This window comes from Triplophysa rosa, linkage group LG8 (assembly GCF_024868665.1).
Source record: "Triplophysa rosa linkage group LG8, Trosa_1v2, whole genome shotgun sequence".
Taxonomy (NCBI): domain Eukaryota; kingdom Metazoa; phylum Chordata; class Actinopteri; order Cypriniformes; family Nemacheilidae; genus Triplophysa; species Triplophysa rosa.
In genome coordinates this window covers 15,574,201-15,593,715 of record NC_079897.1, presented here as the reverse complement: position 1 = coordinate 15,593,715, position 19,515 = coordinate 15,574,201, and the positions used below count along the sequence as shown (strand labels likewise).

Here is a 19,515-nt window from a genome sequence, read left to right as displayed (position 1 = left end):
CACACACACACACACACACACACACACACACACACACACACACACACACACACACACACACACACGCGCACACACACGCACAACCACGCACATACTTGCTGACTGAGGTCTTGCAAAAGAAGAGATGAGAAGATGCATGAAAACAGGACGTTACACAGAAGACATGCAGTGGCATTCTAATGAAGGAAGTGGTTTACGCTTCTGTGTCAAAATGTACCGTTTCCCAACACGAGATGCAGAGAAGGAGAGGTAAAGGATATAGAATGATGTAAAAAACATTAAAAAACAATCGATTTCTTCACCAATTTCCTGTTTAGACCTGTATGCGTAATACTCGTTTGCCAGAAACAGGCTCACGTGCACCACACAAACAGGGTACAATTCAGAGAACGTGAAGCTACGTATGATACGAATGAGAATAACTGCCCCAATAGGCTATCTCACCTGGTGGGCACATATTTGGACAGTCTCTGGGGTATCTCGCTTTACTCTGCTGCTCGGAACCAAGAAACACAGTGTTTGAGTTAGTTTGCCATGGGAACGCACACATATTGTAATGAATACAACTAAAAAGCCAAATATATGTTTGGGTTCTCAACTAAGTCAACAAAGATCGACATGTGATGAAGATTCTGGCTCACAATTCAGATTAAGTCTAAGCACCGATATCTGATTTTGCTGACTTTGAATCTTAAGTAAATGCATTCTAACAGATGTAAAATATTAAAGCAAATCACCTTAGGGAGGCCATACATCAGATGACCTGTCAGTATCCCTGAGGCAATAAGTAACACAGTCACAAGCATCTGTAAACATTAAAAATGCATGTAAGAAAACAAACGGGAAAAAAACAGCAAAAAAATGACACTCTCATTTAAGAGTCAACGCCCTGCGCTGAATCTGTTCGTGAAAAGCTAGGAAATGTGGTTTAGCACAGATACACATCAATCTACAAACCTACACATATCCATTATGTAAATAAAGCCTTATGTGCATCGTGCAACAGCTTAACCTGCTTAAAAACGTGTTAGTGTCACCAATTAAAACAATGCAAATCAATAACCTTTTGTAGGTTTTTTCTTATTTACTATTAATTTCAATCAGCATCTATAAAATAATATATTTAATAATGCAGTAAGTAAAATAAAAACACAAAGCAAAATAAAATAAAGTAAATAATAATAAAAAATAAACAACCTCAACTCAACAAACACAACCCAAATGTGAAATGTTTGTGAAAATAGACCGTACCTCACAATTAGGAGAATCCGCAATGTCTTCAAACGCTTACCAAACTCAGTTTCTCTTTCTTCTGTCAGTTTGTGTTATGTTCTGCTCGTCCTCACCTGCTGTCTCTTCCTGTCATTCTCCTCCCTCTTTCACACACTGCCCTTCACCTGCTTACTGTTTTGGAAAGAGAGAGAGAGAGAGAGAGAGAGAGAGAGAGAGAGAGAGAGAGAGAGCGAGAGAGAACAATAGACAAGGAATAGCTTCACACAGACACGAAGCAGTTTTATTTACGTTTCATTACTGATTTGAATCATTCTCTAAAGATACATTCAGAATGTGAGTCTATTTATAATAGGATTAGTTATACAATGCCTCATAAAAATAGACGCATGTGACACACATGCACACTTGCAAGTAGCTACATAAAATTAAACATATTCTAGGAATTATTTTGTTATTTCCACCAAAAGTTTTGAATGCAATGCGTGTCCTATCAGATGTAAAACCAGCGTAAGCAGTTAAAAGGCAAAAGGTTACATTGAACTATTTCAACTAAAGCACACCACATGCACATAAATGTCTGATCTACAATGGCTTTGATCTACAATGGCTTTTTCATGCCATTTTTCTGTATTGCCTTATCAAGAGCCTTAAAGTGCGTAATAGACTGATAGAAAAACAGAGGAAAAAATGAGCTATCGAATGAACAAGAAAACATGAATCAATCGCAATGACACAAAAACTCCACTCCTAAAAGCGTTTGTTCAGCAGTAACCTTTATTTTGAAATCTTTTTAAAGCTCCAGTCTGTCTGTACACTTGCATTAAAGCGAGCAATTCCTGTTCTGCTTTAGGTTACATACATATTTATATATATACACATAGTCCTGTTACTCTTTTAAAGGAACGCAAACCACATGCGCCGTTGCAACTTTCTGGGTCTTTCTTCCTCCTTGGTAATAAGTTCTTTTGAATGTGTTTAAATATAGAAGCGCATAAATAGAGCCGGACTTATGAAACCGCTTAAACGTCTTAGACCATGGGCGTAAGAGTTTGGGGTCTTACCATGACAATTAATGCTTGAACCCCTTAACAAGTGGTCATAATTTGGGGAAGTTTTAAAAATAAAAATAATAAACAGTTAGTTTCCCCGACATCTAAATATACGCTTGTAAGAAGAAGCTTTCTCAGGAGGTTGCCCGAGAAAGTAATGCTTGCCAATCACAATTTGCTTTTTAATTTTTTAACATAGTTAAAAATACTTGTAGACATTACTTCATCAATGCTCAAATCATGTCATGATGTAATTTACATACATGCCAAGACCCATGACCACAAAGGCACATGTGTACGTTTAAAGAGAACCCTTCAGAGGTATTAAGCTCCATTGACAAAAAACATTTCCTTTATCACAATTCCAAAGGAACAAGTTAAGATTCATTCCTGTGAAATGTTACAGAATGACCCGGAGATGTTATGTCTCTGACAACATTAAGGCTTTCTTCCAGAATCTACCGAGCTCCACGAGTCTCAATTGAGACCTTTAAATGGAGTGTTTATCTTGTCAGGGTACAGGACTTGCATAGCCAGCGTTTGAGCATACAATATTCTCTCTCTCTGGAATACAGCATCAGAGCATTCATACTGTTATTGCAAATAAGCATTCTTTCTAAGCACGTGTTCAATTTTTCCAACTTCGGTTAGTATTCTAGTGAAGGTATTGTGTGGAATTTACTCGTTGTTTGTAGCCACTGCAAATCTGCAGGTTCTCAAAGACATTTAAACAAAGGAAAATATAGTCAGTTCCAATGAGTAATTTCCCTGACTGAATATTATTGTCCTTTCTATAAAATCAGATTTGTGGTCACAATGCAAATCGTACTGTTAAGAAAATTCTCAAGATTTATAGCTTGTTATAGCAACAAACAAGAAGTAAATCGCTGTCGGAAAAAAACTCGTACTCATCGCAAAAACCTGTAGTGCGCTTCATACACGTACACATGCATACATTAGTCTAACACCGTGTCTATACCGGTTGCGGCTTGACGCGACAAGAGACAATAGAACGCATTAGAACCCAGTATAATTTAAAGGTTTGTCCACACTGGACGTGGCGCGATGCGACGACAATTCCATTACACCGTGTCTACACCGGATGCGGCGCGATGCGACGCGACAAGTGACAATAGAACGCATCAGAACCCATTATAATTTTACATTTTGTCCACACCGGACGTGGCACGACGCGACAATCCCATTACACCGTGTCTACACCGGATGCGGCACGACAAGAGACAATAGAACGCATTAGAATCCATTATAATTTTTTATTTTGTCCACACCGGACGTGGCGCGATGCGACAATCCCATTACACCGTGTCTACACCGGATGCGGCGCGATGCGACAAGAGAACGCATTAAAACCCATTATAATTTTCAATTTGTCCACACCGGACATGGCGCGATGCGGCGCGACAATTCCATTAGAACAAGCCGTGCCACGTCCGGTGTAGACACGATGTTACACACAGTTCAGCTCAGTGCTGGAAAACAAATAATTATATATGATAAAAAAAATTAAACAATGTCTCAGTTGTTTACAGTGCTTCTTATTGGAGACCTTGAGAGAAAACTCTTCAGAAAGCAATTTCACAAAACAAATTCAAGGTACTATTCAGCACTATTCAGTTCACAAGAAATCTTTCCTCGAAATCAAACCTTAACATTGTAATTAATAACTAACAGCTCAAAGGTCACCTTAGATTTTTACCTTTAAAGTCCTCGTGAACCGAAAGTTGCGATCGTTTTTACTTCCGACACATTTCCAATTGAAAAGGAATGGCTGCGTCCGAAATCGCATACTGTGACAGTACGTACTGAATTTGAATAAGTACCTACCTATCTGCCGTCAAAACAGTACGTTCTATATAGTATGAGTGGGAGAAGTATGAATACATTTCGGACATACTGCGTCCGCCATGTTTTATGGTCATGTGACCCGTATGCTCTTTGACCTATGATGTTTTAACAACAACCTATACGTGAGTGTTGATAAAAACATAATTTAGTCACGAGAAATTAATTTATTGGCACTTATGTTAAAAACGGACGTCCGCCTTAAAGTTTTCCGCTATATTTATTGATTTACTTTTGAAATTTGACCGTTGCTCAGCTCCCGTGGCATCATGGGATCCACACTCACGAATCTCGGCGGAAGTAGTAGACCATCCGGGTATTTCTCACCAACTGTTTTTTGCATACTGAGGTTTCTGACGTACTATTCATGACTCATACTCATTTTCGCCTACTATATAGTATGGAAGTAGGCGATTTCGGACGCAGCCAATTTCAAAGGAGAAAATTAGTGGGCGTGGCTTGCGTTTTTCACTGCGAATTGATTGGCTGTTTAAAAGCAGCTGTTGCATTGATTTTGAAATGAAACTGGCAGCAGACTGACAGTTGAAGGGGAGGAGTTAACGGATGCTCTGGCCATCTTCAGATTTTAACTAAAGATTATGAGGGTACATGAATTTAAAAAAGAAAATGACCCACATTGATAAGCTATTTACTATAAACTACTTACTATTTACTAAAAAATAAGAATTGTCATTTTTAATTTCACTGGGACTTTAACTACTTTTGTAGACTAACCATTAGAACAACTTTAGTTGTCTCTATCGACACATCTATTCTTAGATTTTAAACACTAAAATCAACTTGTCTACAACCTTAATACAGCAACAACCAATTGTTTTAGAGGGAAATACCTTTATGATCAAAATATTCAATTAAGCCAAACCTGCAGAATTTCAGTGTGGTTTGAGGGAAAAACCTAAAGCAGACATACAATGCAGTCAGTATGCAAATAATAAAATGTGATAAAGAGAAAAATAACCTGACTATGGTTCATAACACATTGTTCAAAAGATCAAGCTCTGTTCTGTTTCATTTTATAAAGTGATATGGACTGTAAATACACATACATATATTAAAGCTTTCACGCTTTGCTTTGTTTTTCTACAGCGGAAATGTACAAGCTGGATGTACAGCACCATGTTTTTAAAAGCATGAGGTTTTTCATTTTTACTGTGTGAAGTATCTTTCCTAAAGGCTTAATTTCACATTTGGCACTCGAAACGTTTCTGTCCGACTCATTCAAAAGATTTTTGCTTTCGTCCCTGAAGTCATGCAGTGGCTCACGCTCAGACTCCCTATTTGACTAAAGATGTGCATGACCATCAAAGCCAACGTGATGTCGGTTTGCCAGTTTCTTTTAAAACATGTGGGCGTTTGATTAGAAATAGCCGATTAGACACTGGTTATTCTAAATCCTTTCAATTTCTCAAAAAATCACTCTACAGTAGATCAAACCCATCATCATCATCTCAAAATGCCAATACAAGTTAGGGTGGGGATTGGGGAACTGAAATGTCAAAACACTGTGATAATTTACCTTATGATTCTGTACTGGTATGGTCAGAAATATACATTTTTGGTACATTTTTACACACAAATATTTCTGGAGACTGATCACTATTTAAAGCAAGTCTGTGACGATGCCAAGGTTTTGTAGCTGCAAGTCAACGCACACTTAAAAAAAAAATAGACCAAAACCAAACTCAAACTGAGATGATAATGAGCATAAAATGCTGAAATAAATGAAAATGCAGATGAAAAAGAAACCTGTGAACCTATTTTTGTAAATAAACACAGTGTGGCTGTTCCAAAGAACAGCGCTAGCAACACCAAGGTCAGGGGTTCGATTCCCAGAGAATGCATGAACTAAAAAAGGCAATTGTAAAACATATCGCTACTGTAATTCACAATACAATCGCATGACAAACCAAGCGTTGCATTGCCAATTTCCTTCTGAATCCGGCTCCTGATACAAATGCTCAACACAATTTACATCCAAGATGAAGTAAACTGGGGGCAACGTGAAAAGGAAATAACAAAGCGGTTGACATGGTTAACGCTTATCTTAGACATCGAGCCATAACATCCTCAAACTTCACTCCTCTGATCTCACTGATCACTCATGTTTTCCACTCGCATGAGAGGAAGTCACACATGAGCTCAGACTCCAAAGCAGCCAGGCATCAGCACAATACTCTTAGCACGTCAAATATCATAAATTTCTTGTGAATTTGGTGTCCGAGTTGCAGGAAAACAGCTGCCTCTCACCTGCATTAACAGCCTAGTATTTACAGTGTCTGACAGGAAGCACAACACCTACCGACCCATAACACACAGCGGCACGTAATGGCACATGCTGCAACCATAGATTATGTCCCCTTAACTGCTCTGAGTCTCTAGGAAATGGAAACTTTGTGAGAACCCATTCGACATCCGAAATCAATGGTAATGTGTTCGCTGCTGACAATACGGTGACTCAGACATTTTTAGGACGAGACGGAAAACATGAATGATACCCGTTAGCAGACAAACGATGAAATCAGATTAAAAAGACAATCAGCAGAGGACACAGACAAAATGGAAAGGTGTACGTATGTAGGTGTGAAAACTGCAGTGCTGCTCTGCTGCGCAACCACAAGGGAAAATGTCACAGAGTGAACATGTTTTCTTTTGGGTGTTGAGCAGTGAGTGCACATGATGTCATTTCATTCATCACCACTAGAGGCAGCGACCAAATTCAATGCAAAAACACGAGAAGCTTGATATTGGTTAACTTTGGATGATGGGTGCCGTGAGGACAAAAGGGGCACTTTTCATTTTACTAACGCCTCCTGCAGATCCATTTCATCACTATTATCTTCCTCCATCCTCGGATGTATCCCTCTCTGTGTCTCCGTTTACATCTGCACCTCTTCCAGGAACAGGTGAACTGGATTTACTGCAAAGAAAAAAGTAGTACAAAATTGAAACACTGAGAGAAGTAGTGAAATATGATGCTATATTGTGACAGACAGCAGGCATGCATACTTGTCTCCACTCTGGGTGATGAGTCTTCTGCAGGTCTCCATTTGTACGTCCAACCCTCTCTTCATACTGCATATCTCCATGTATTCATGCAAGTGACGATTCATGTCTGATTTTGCTGTGGCCAACTCCAACTGCAGAGAAACAGACTGCATCACACCGAGCTGATGGGACATTCTTTACACTAGTGTTACATGTACAGTATACTCAGGCCCAGTTGCAAAACCAAATCACTGAGGGTGCTTCTGAAATGCCTGAGGGTGCTCAAAAATATATATTTAAATTTATAAACAATGGTTAATAATCTTCACCCGCCTGAAAATAGTACCACCAGACATGGTATTATCTAATTTGGAAATGTATTTTTACCAACAGAAACATTCTGTATGACATGATATTCAGCAAAAATAATCATTTGAAAAAATTATGCGTAAACATTTTTAAATATTACACAGGGTGTAAACTTGAAATAACAAAGTATAAAACTATGAAAATGAACAGTGGTACTAGTGAATAAAATCACAGTTGGCTTGTACGACACGTTGAGAGATTTAGTCTTATTTACATGTAAGCTAAATAATTGTATCTAAATCTTGCATTCGTTTGATGGTGCTTAGCACCCTCTAGCACCCCTGTAGAACCAGCCTGTGTATATATTATATTATATAATTAATATAATATAATAATTATATTACTTATATATAAAATATGTATATGTATGTATATTGTATATGTATACTGTTAGATGCTTTTCCTACGTGAATTACAAGAATGAGTGAGATTTAGGAAATAATACCACTTATGCTTTTAAGAAATTTCTAGAAAATTTAATAAATAAAAATAAACATTCTGTTTTTCTATATTACATGATAACAGAGTTAATATATATAATGCCTAAGGTCAGTATTTTCAATATTATATCAATAGTATGGCATGAGTCAATCACTGGAACAGAGATATTTCTACATTTTACAAATGGTGTTAAAACACTTGCTACAACTAATAGATTTATGAAACATCAACTGAGATGACTGAAAAATTTAGATGCAAACAGTCGCAAGGTAAACTCATGTTCTCACCTCTATCTGGCCTATAGTCTCCTGATATTCTTTCTCCCTGGACTTGAACAGACACTCTGTGTCTTTTATCACCTTCTCCAAACTCTCTTCCTGAGAGAGAGAGAGAGAGAGAGAGAGAGAGAGATCACATACCCATTATCTCAGTGCCGAAGCATAAGCACTCCACAACGGAGGAGATTTCACCAGAGGGAAAATAAAATACTGGATTAATGATCCCACCGATGGAAAAAGTTAAACACTTTGAATCCTTTGAGCTTTCCATGAAACACAACGCACTTCCAGCCAACACCGTATTAGCTAATGTCAGTGACGCTTGGTATCGAACTGCCCCACAACGAACTACACTGAGTACCCAGACCTTAATATGAGCCATGCATGCGTTTACGTGCAAAAAAAAACAAAATGGGAAAGATCAACAACAGGAGAAGTGTCTGAAGAATAAAGATGAAGGAGTGAAGGATGAACAAAAAAATGGAAAGATCATTTAAAAGAAAAGAGAGGAAAGCTTTCAGAAGTTAAGTACCATTCATTTTACACATGAAGATTAACAGAGCACATACATTACTGTAGATGTTTTAGAGGCGGTTGATATCATTTTAATCAAAATTAAAACATACAAAAAACATTTACTAATTGAGGAAGTTAAGCTGTGCAGTTTATCAACCACAGTATATCAACTGAAATGAATAAAAACAACACTTGTTCCTATGGCCTATAATGCATTGCACTTACTTCACCCTGACTTGTGTCTGCTGTTAAAGTGCATCCTGGGAAATCCTCCCACAGGAGGAGCGTCTCCTCAGTTTCTTCCCAGGCCAGAGAGTCACAGTCATCCTCAAACTCACACTCACGCCTGACAAAAACACACATAGCAATCCACTTATTACATCAGTTTCAAAGTATAAATGGAGAGAGCAGTATGGAATTTCCCTGCATGTTAAAGCGCTCACAGTTGAGTTAACATTCTCTGCATCTCCTCATTGATCTGAAAGGTTGAAGGAGGGCACACTTCATCTTCTCTCACACCACCTCCATCACTCTCAGAAGTGCTGACCGGCTCATCTGTCTCGCTGCCAGTGGCAGGCTGAGAGGCTTGTTTACGGGCACGAGAGGTGATGGCGTTTTGAGGGCTAGGAACCTGAGAGAGAGAGAGGGGGGGGGGCATAAATATTGCAGGACTTTGGAATACTTGCTCTTATCTAACCTAAATTAGTTTTCTTGACCAAACATATTAATAGACTAAAATTACAAACAAATGAATATGCTGCATTGTCCCCTGTTCTACCCACAATGCAATGCAGACCAGCATCAGCAGAAAACCACTGCAGCTATATGAGAGAAGGAGGCAAAGAGGATGCTGGGATATTCTTTAACACATAATTTATGAAGGTGTAAGATTAAAGTACATAATAAATGACATTCATACAAAGTAGGAAGGCTGTGTTAAAAGCAAAATTTACAAAAATGTTCTTTGCATTAAGGTGATACCCAGAGCTAAATGTTATTGCTCTATTTCATAACTCAGGAAATCTGATGAAGTTCTCGGTTATGTCTCCTTTAAGTATCAACTTAGTCTTAGAAGTTTCTCTTAAACTTGCTCAGAAAAAATAAAAGGGAAACAAATGGGGCATTAAAATCCATTAAGAGGTGTAAATTGAATGTAATGTTTAGATAAAATCATCTGGATTTGGGTAAATACGGAGCCATTGAGAGAGAGAGTTGTGTCAACTCCATTGACTCCAATGGAACAGTTTTTTTCACAGCAATTGCGGTTCATGAAGGCTCTTAATAGTTCCCGGAAGTTACTAGTAACGCATGGTGCTGCGGCTAATCAGATCAATTGTGACAAACTTTTAACACATTTAAAGTCCCTGTGAACCGGAAGTTGCGATCGTTTTTACTTACGTATTTTGACGCATTTCCGAGTGAAATGGATTTTCTAATGAGAAAAATAGTGGGCCTGGCTTTCGTCTTTCTCTGCAATTTGATTGAATTTATAAAAACAGCCGTTGAACTTTGAAATGGAACTGGCAGCAGACTGACAGTTGAAGGGGAGGAGTTAACGGAATGCTCCGTTCCAAGCTGTCTCACACACGTCATTTAAGATGGATAAAGATTATGAGGGCACATAAATTTAAAAAGACAATGACCCACATTGATAAACTATTTAAAATAAACGCTGCAATATTTCATGAAAAAACAGGCATTGTAATTTTTAATTTCACTGGGACTTTAAAGACCTAAGTCATTAATGAATAAAAAATAAAAGAAATAAAGCATTTAAAAAGAAAACATAACTTCCTGGAACTGTCTGAAGGCTCCATGAATCATGTGACATGCAAAAATGTTTAACTTCCGTTGTCGCGACTCTCTCTCTCAACGGCTCTTGGTAAATACTGAATAATGAGAAATGTTTGACTTCATTTCATGTTGAAATCTTTAATAATACTGATGTTTGATTGCAGACTTTGTAAATCTGAGCTTAGTTTTTCAACATTGATGTGATCTCTTCTGAAACTCTAATGGAGACATTTGTGAGATTTCTGGGTCTTTTTTTCAGGGGAAATTTCTGACATGCTGATTGATTTTGCTGATGTCTAGGAAAAACAACTGATATTACATAAATTTAAAGATCGACAGACAGAATTAAAACAGATATTAAAGCTAGAATTTCTCCGATGATGTGTGTGATTCAGTGAGCATCTACCTTAAAGATCTTGATCGGATCTTCAGAGTTTCTTTGTTGGGCGACATCGCACAGGCGAGCTGTGATGTCAATGCGTCTGCAGATATCCATGTCCACCTTCATGGCCTTCTCCTGGATCTTACTGTCCAGCTCAGACAGGTTCTGTAAGTGTGCAAATTTGTGTGGGTATATTTGTCATTGAAAGTCAAAGTTATTAGATTACCGATACCTGCTTCCTGTTAATAACAGAAGTCAATTCTTATAAAATGCTCTGTTTTAGTGGTGAGGACAAAAACACTAATGAGTTTCAGTGCTAATGTGAAACTGAAACCACAGCAGCACTTCCATTCTGACACATGAGACAAAGTGTGATGCGTCATATTTGGACATATGGCTAATGCGTGTGTACAAAAACAAGCTATTTTGACTTTTGCTTTTGAACTATTTTGAACTAATTTCTGGGAAGAGTATTTGATATATGCAAGATTTACGGTCTCATTTTCAAACAATGAATTCTGCGAAACATTTATAAGATTCAGATAAACACAGATGTGCAGTTTGAGTGTGAAAGGGGGAATTTTATAGCATTGTGAGTGTGTTTCAAAGAAAAATATTGTGACTATCAGTTCAAAAAGAAGCACAGTCTAACTGGAATGCACAAAATATTAAAAAGCTTGCTGGACCAAAGTCCATTTACTGAAGTCGTGCCACCCGGCAGCCATGTTTGCAACGCAGGCAGTTATTTACGTCTTAGCAAGTCCACAGTCCTATTTACTTGAATGGGGAAGGCAGATATTTCTAAAATCGCTGGCAAAATTCACAATTAAACAGCATATTTCCTATCAATAATTTAACATGACATGAACTGTACAATAACTTTGGTTTGCTAAGCTTATATTGTGCTAAAATTCACCTTTTTCCAGGTCGCTTCATCGACTGCGCATACGCACAAGCTGGCAAGCGCCTCACGAGAGCCCCGCTCCAGAGAATCATCTGTCAATATTGATTGACGATTGGCTCGTTTCACTGGAAGGCGGGACTTCCTTCGCTAGAGCTGTCATATTGAGCGTTGCATTCCTCCCTATACCTTGTAATGGCAGTGGCTCATCCAGTTAATATTAATATCTTTGGCTGGACACAAATCCCTTGACTGTGTGTGATTTGCTGATTTTGTGTTTTTTATCTTTATTTTGGGGTGACCTGTCCCTTTAAGGAGCCGCATTGCATGTGTGTTTGGAGCAGTAGAACCAATTGTCTTTTGAGTGTTTTGCATTTTACACTCACATTGCTCATGAGTCCTTTAAAGAGCACAAGTTCAGATTTCAGCTGTTGCACTTTGAGGGCCAACTCATCCTGACAAACTTCACTCTCCTGTAGATCCTACATACACACATTAAGGCATATCCAAACAGTCTTATAAAAACAAATGAAACAATTATTTGCCATTATGAAGAAAGACATTTTCTTGTTCTGAACCACCAAACTGTTACTCATACTTAGTCTAGCAGACCACCAAGTGACTCACAATGCAAAAACTCTACATATACTGCAAAAGTCTAAAAAGTGGTTAATTTTGGTTTACATAAAATCAATACATTCTTAACTCTCTATTATTCAACTGGAAATTCTACAAACGTCTACAAGCTTCAAGCCTGCTGACCTATATAATCTAAAGCTTTAAACACAACACACTACATGATTTACCTGTTCTGTTTACATTTAGTCTATGGCATTTGATCCACTTGAAGAGACTGTTTAGTATTATTTCAGTGGAATTAAAACTACACCGTTACAAAAAGAGGCCAGGCCAATACCACCGCACAAAAGCCAAGTGTGGTGTTCACAAATCTATGAAGGACAAATCGTTAAAGAGGAGAGTTTGGCTTGGTTTTAAATGCTCCTGACCTCCTGTAGATCACTGACTCTCTGCTCCATGTCCATCCTCATAGTGTATTCCTCCTCCCATCTGAAAACAAAAAAACAGAACATACATTCAGAACCAACAGTTCATGTGTACATAAATAATGTGCGCCCATGATGTACCCAAGTGTTTGATCAGTGCTAATGCTAAAGATACTTATTGATATGAAACGCAAAACAAAACAGAACATATAGCCACTTTTCTATTCTCAGCTTCTTAAAGGGGTCATATGACACGGCTAAAACGAATATTATCGTTTGTTTTAGATGTAATGCAATGTGTATACACGATTTAAGGTACAAAAACGCTGTATTTTCCACATATTGTGCATGTTTGTATCTCCTCTTTGCCCCGCCTCTCTGAAACGCGCCAATTTTTTACAAAGCTCATCGCTCTGAAAAGCGAGGTGTGCTATGATTGGCCAGTTAAACAGTGCATAGTGATTGGTCGAATACTGCAAGCGTGTGACGGAAATGTAACGCTTCTTACCATATTTAGAACATCAAGTTCCAAAGCAATTGTGCTGACAGGTACGCCCACCTTACTTGCGTATACATTTGGGTGGTCTTAGTCAAATCATACCACGAACTGACATAGATTAGTGGGGGTGTGGTTACACGAAGCGTTTCAGGCAGGTCTGGGTGAGCATTCGCTTTTAGATAGAATGCATCTTTTGTTCTGACACTTTAATTTTTGCAATTTTACATGTCTAATACATGCATGGGCAACTTATAACACACCAAAGACACATAAAAACACGTATTCGCGCCATATGACCCCTTTAATATCAAATATATCAACAAAACAGGGCAGTTGTGGCCTAGAGAGTCGGACTCGTGACCAGAAGGTTGCTGGTTCGATTCCCAGGGCCGGCGGGTAACAACTGAGGTGCCCTTGAGCAAGGCACCTTACCCCTACTTGCTCCCCGGGCGCTACAGTGATAGCTGCCCACTGCTCCGGGGGTACGTGTGTTCACTACTCTCTGGATGGGTTAAATGCAGAGGTCATATTTCGTTGCCTTGTACCTTCGTACATGTGCAATGACAATAAATTGAATCTGAATCTAAATCTAAATAAAGGTTTCACTTCTTGAAAAGACGATGATGTAATTGTTTTTTATTTAGGGATTTTTTTTATCTTAACAGCAGACAAACTAAAACCTGACATAAATATGTGTGTGTGTGTGTGTGTGTGTGTGTGGCTTTGGTTGACTATCCCCGTGGGGACAGTCCATAGGCATAATGTTTTTATACTGTACAAACTGTATATTCTATCCCCTATCCCTAACCCTATCCCTAAACCTAAAGATCATAGAACACTTTTTGCATTTTTAGATTTGTAAAAAATATTGTTCTGTACAATTTATTAGCTGTTTTGCCCCTGGGGACCTCAATTTTGGTCCCCACGGTGACACGAGTCCCCATGTGTTGGTGTGTATTCAGGTTTAGGTCCCCACCGGGATATACAAACATGAACACTCACACACACACACACACAAGTGCGTGTGTGGTGTGTGTGTGTGCGTGGTGTGTTCATGTTTGTATATCCCGGTGGGGACCTAAACCTGAATACACACCAACACATGGGGACTCGTGTCACCGTGGGGACCAAAATTGAGGTCCCAGGGCAAAAAAAGCTAATAAATTGTACAGAACAATATTTTTTACAAATCTAAAAATGCAAAAAGTGTTCTATGATCTTTAGGTTTAGGGATAGGGTTAGGGATAGGGGATAGAATATACAGTTTGTACAGTATAAAAACATTACGCCTATGGACTGTCCCCACGGGATAGTCAACCAAAGTGTGCGTGTGTGTGTGTGTGTGTGTGTGTGTGTGTGTGTGTGTGTGTGTGTGTGTGTGTGTGCTGTGTGTGTGTGTGTGCTGCATAAGTTGAAAAATATGATGGAAAATCTGATTTTTTTCTAGAGGAAAAGTTATTCCTGATTTTCTGAAAATTAATTGTTCAACTAATCAAATTGCGATTATTTAATTCAATTTCTTTCAGTTTTACTTTACTGTAGTAGGACAACATGATGTTTTGATTTAGGAATATTTAGCCATAAGAAAAGTGTCAAACACAGTACTTATATTCTTGGTACTTTTAAATGATCCATCAGTCAAGGTTAATTTACTGTCTGCCTGTTCAACAGTAAAGTCCAGTGAAGAGTATACTGCAATGAGGTGGAACAGAAAAAGCGCTGTTCTTACGTAAGGGCTGTTTGACATTCAGAGCATTGCAGCAGCATTTATTAAAACATCTTCACTGGACAGCAAGGTTACTGCATTCCTGCCAACCAAGTGCAAACAAAGAGATTACTGAGAGGAGTGACAGATAATATAAGTGGAAGAAGAAGAGAAAGGTGCGAAAGGGGAGTGAACAGAGAGTAAAGAGAGAGCGGCTGTTTCTCGCAGAGTCCTTGTGCATGTACGCAATGCAGATACAACATAGAACACTGCTGCTTGAAGTTGTGACTGTAATGGAGGATTGAGAAGGAAGAGACCAGAGACAAGACAGGGGGAGACAGAAGAGAGACAGAAGAAGAAGAGAGAGAGAGACAGAAGAGAGAGAGAGAGAGAGAGAGAGAGAGAGAGAGAGAGAGAGAGAGAGAAGAGAAGAGAGACAGAACAGAAGAGAGAGAGAGAGAGAGAGAGACAGAGAGAGAGAGAGAGAGAGAGAGAGAGAGAGAGAGAGAGAGAGAGAGAGAGAGAGAGAGAGAGAGAGAGAGAGAGAGAGAGGCATCACATGCCCTCCACCTAATAATATAAATGGGCATACTTTATATATGGGACATGACACAGTCCAACCAAACATTATTCAGACACCAGATATAATTTTTGATATTTTTTACTAGTGGGTGCAGGACACTGTGGTTCATTTATGTAAGCGAGGATGGCAAAATGAAGTAAACTGTGACATAATATATCCAAAAAAATCTCCATACAGTGGACTGCCAGTAATATTGATACAACTTTGGGACCAAAACTTTTGGGACACTTTGACCTAACCAAGTTTTTTTCTTTAATTGATAATGCGACCTTTTTACACAACAGACTGAATAAAATTAGGCATTGCTTGGTATTTGCCCTAAATTTGTATTATCTAATAATGGACCTTCAACCTAATCCATTACATACCTTTCTTGTCGTATTTTATTAACATTTTTTAAACCACAGCGAATAAACTGTGATCATGTGAAAAATGTTGAATCATTTTTTATTTGACTGCATGATGCAGAGGTGTGTAAGAAAGTTAAATTCCCATTTAAAAAGCGATTCGGTCATCCATTGATGTTAACCCATCCTGAAGTGCATATGACCTTTATAGTAATTTATAATAATAGTAATGTAGGAGTTAATAAGGTAAAGTCTCCATTCTACAATATCAGATTTGCTCTTTTAGGCCTTGAAAAAAGTCTTGGAGATATCATCTTGTCACGTCTCAACACATCTACACATTTACAGTACACACATGTGCTCCATTTAATCACACAGAAGTCAAAACTCATTCGCTTGTGTTTCACCAATTCCGGTCACAGGATCTTTTTTATCTTGGACACCTGCGTGTCTAAGCCACTAAACAGTAACCATTTTCAGCTGCAACGTTGCTGGGTATTGCTTCAATTATAGCAAGATAATGCTGAGTGCTCAACATGCAACTGCATTGCAGTTGTGCATTAGCAGTGTTACTTTATGACTAATGCACAGTTGATGATAAGCAAGAGTAAGATTTCCCTTCAGCACCGGGATGACGGACAGTGGATTGGAGAACGCAAAAAAATGCAGCCTTATGATCCCAAGAACTAGCAACAAAATAATGTGATATGTTTTTGTATGAACATACTACCTGGTGCATAAACAAAGTATTATAAAGCTACATCATACATTTAACGTGATGCATTTAGTTATTTAGCATAGATGCATAGAAAAATAATATGATCAAAAGTAGAAAACATGAGCTATTGAATCTCAAAATGTAACTCATCAATTTAAATAGCGTGTATTCTTCAAAGCTACGTTCTCTCTCTAAAAATGCCATGTCTGGGCCTTTGCAGCAGATCATTCGGGCTTAGTAACCCATTCTAAACAAACATTACAATCAGACAAAAATAAACAACATCTATAATTTTCTCCTTATTTACCTTCTTTTGTACTCGTCCCTCTCCCTTTTGATTTTAGCCAGGACATTGTAAAGTGCTCTGATCTCCGGGGTTATAGTGTCTATCTGGACACCGACTCCATCGGGGTGAACCCACGACACCCCGGGACTAGTGACCCGGGTCTCTGAACCGCTTCCCAGTTTACGGGTGTGGCTGTAGGACCAGATAGTGCCTGGGAGGAACCGCGGCGGAGGGTTGGTAGAGGTCCAGGCGCCAACTTTGCTTACATGTGGGCTGTTATTGGAGTTGTTGGTGTTTGCCGAGGCGGATTCGGAGGTGGGTGTGCAGACACTAACCTTGATAGTTGGGTTTCTATTTGATTTTGGATCAGAACCAACGCTCTCGTCGTCAACTTTATTGGGCTCGAGTTTGAGAACAGTTGTGAGAGAAGGCATGAACAAAGTAGTGGGACGTTTGGCAGAGTTGTTGGTGTTTTGGAGAGATAATGACCCGGGCCGTACAGGAATAGGGCCAATAAACCCAGTTTGGACACCAACGTCTTTGGTCCTTCCGTCCTCTACGCATCCAACCGATTTATTGCTGTCCAAGGCCTGCTGTAGCTGCAGCTCCAATATCTTATTGCGCCTTTCTAGTTCATGCACTTTAGCCAGAAAGCATCGGAACCGCAGATTCAGGGTCTTCAGCACGCTTATGTTGGAGCCCAGGTCGTTTCTCAGCGCCATGGCAGTAGGAGGAGGAGGGGGTTGGGACCAGTGTAGGGATGGATTGAAATATAGGTAAGGTAACCCAGTGTGAGATCCTGTAAGGTCAAGTGCGCTTTGGGAAACGCCGACTGGGCCCAATCCGAATCCGGTATGATCTCCAAGGAAAAAAGAAGATTGGTCGGCAGCCTCGGGGAGCAAACCGGAGGGGGAATCGGGATGTCCAGGTCCTTCTGGTGTCTGCAGTTGTTGCTGATGCTGATGATGGAGAGGTGAATTCATACTACGGTACGGAAAACTGAAGCGCTGCAGATCGGGCATGAACACGAGCTGTGCCTGACTCTACAAACAGTTAACGGCTTGGTTTTAAAAGGCTAATTGTGGTTAGCAACCAAACGACACGGCAATATCCACATTTAAAAGTATTAGCGATTGCTGAGTGAGGTTGAATGGACGCTGATGGAGATAATAGATTCTCACTGCAGCAAATGATCAAAGTGCAAAATGCAGACAAACGATATAGTCGAATGCGTTACAGAAGCATGCAAACTCTTGTTTACACAGTAGAACTGACTGTAATAATTCATATAAACGAAATGCCTTTTCAAATAAGCCCAAACGCACGTCTTGAGACCGCTCCGTCTACATTCGCAAATACACTTGCGCGAGTCTGTGCAGAGATTCAGTGCGCACGCTACCGTAATAACTGCAGTAGGGTAACGTGTGTTAGGCTTAAAATAATCTGATTAAATTCGTTATTCATAAAATGTAATATGTCTGGTAGATTTTGTTGGCAACAAATCATATTATATACTTGAACTTGCATGGGTCAACGGCGAAAAACAGCCCCTGTGTTTTATTCCATGCGCGTTTGTCCTAGAGATGTACTTACGGCAAACACGGCTCTTACGTCATGCGTAATAATAACAAAGCAATGCTGACGTCACGCGCCTGGAGCAAAAACCCTTTAGTGGGTTTCAGGGGGATTTTGATTTACAAGGACAAAAATGTCAGAGACTTTTTAGGAGTGTCGTAAACTTTATTAGCACTTCACATTTACTAAGTGTCTGTAGGCTATATGGACACACAATAGAAAATAATGAATAAATATACATTGGGCACATTGGCTAAGTAAACATTACAGATAAATATGGAAATCCTAACTAGTGCCTTATCTATCATAAGGTATACACCCAAGATAACAAAGAAGAAATGAGTAAAAATCTATTAGATTGTGGGTGAAATTGGATTTGGAGAAGAACACTTTACTTCACAATTTAAAGGAAAAGTTCATCTCAAAATCAAAATTGTGTTTTTATTTACTCACCCACATGACGTTCAACATGCTTTAAGACCTTCTGTCATCTTCGGAACACAAAAAAAGATATTTTAGGTGATATCCGAGAGATCTCCAGGCCTCCTCAGAGACATCATGGTTAGCTGATGTCAAGGTCCAGAAAAGTACTAAAGACATCGTTAAATTGGTCCATCCGCTCATAGTGGCTCAAATTGAATGTTTTTGAAGCGATGAGAATACTTTATGTGCGAAAAACAAAACAAAATAACGACTTTAATCTATATATTATCCTCTGTCTTGTCGTGCGCGTTCACGAGAGCACTTCGACGCATGCGCATTCGGTGGGGGAAGACGCCAGCGTTCTGACTGACAACCCGGAAGCGCAACTCTGTGTTTACAAGCAGACGCACGCTGTATATAAGCTGATCTTTGCAAAATGTTTGATGAATTTCGATATTGAGGAAGACTTGCACTTTTTTGCCCAACTGTACAAACTGAATGCGCATGCGTCAAAGTGCTCTCGTGCCGGGAGGTCTTAAAACA

The 19,515-nt window shown here is 39.1% G+C and overlaps 2 protein-coding genes across 4 annotated transcripts in view; both read right to left on the bottom strand.

The window, feature by feature from the left end:
- si:dkey-260g12.1 (tumor necrosis factor receptor superfamily member 22) overlaps nt 1-1,871 on the bottom strand; it is a 10,182-nt gene extending 8,311 nt beyond the window's left edge. For all 3 annotated transcript variants that reach the window (XM_057341167.1, XM_057341169.1, XM_057341168.1), the window contains exons 1-3: nt 1,252-1,871; nt 738-806; nt 445-493 (exon numbers count right to left, since the gene is read on the bottom strand). In XM_057341167.1, coding sequence (XP_057197150.1) covers nt 445-493; nt 738-806 — 118 coding nt within the window. In that variant the 5' untranslated portion in view covers nt 1,252-1,871. The remainder of the gene's footprint in view (nt 1-444; nt 494-737; nt 807-1,251) is intronic.
- Nucleotides 1,872-1,989: 118 nt separating this feature from the next.
- iffo1b (intermediate filament family orphan 1b) lies at nt 1,990-18,336 on the bottom strand. Its single transcript, XM_057341164.1, has 9 exons — nt 16,996-18,336; nt 12,840-12,900; nt 12,219-12,314; nt 10,956-11,096; nt 9,199-9,386; nt 8,981-9,101; nt 8,249-8,338; nt 7,173-7,303; nt 1,990-7,083 (listed from the first exon to the last, which is right to left on the bottom strand). Exons 1-9 carry the CDS (start codon nt 17,994-17,996, stop codon nt 6,999-7,001), a joined length of 1,914 nt encoding a protein of 637 aa, XP_057197147.1. The 5' UTR covers nt 17,997-18,336; the 3' UTR covers nt 1,990-6,998.
- Nucleotides 18,337-19,515: the final 1,179 nt, after the last annotated feature.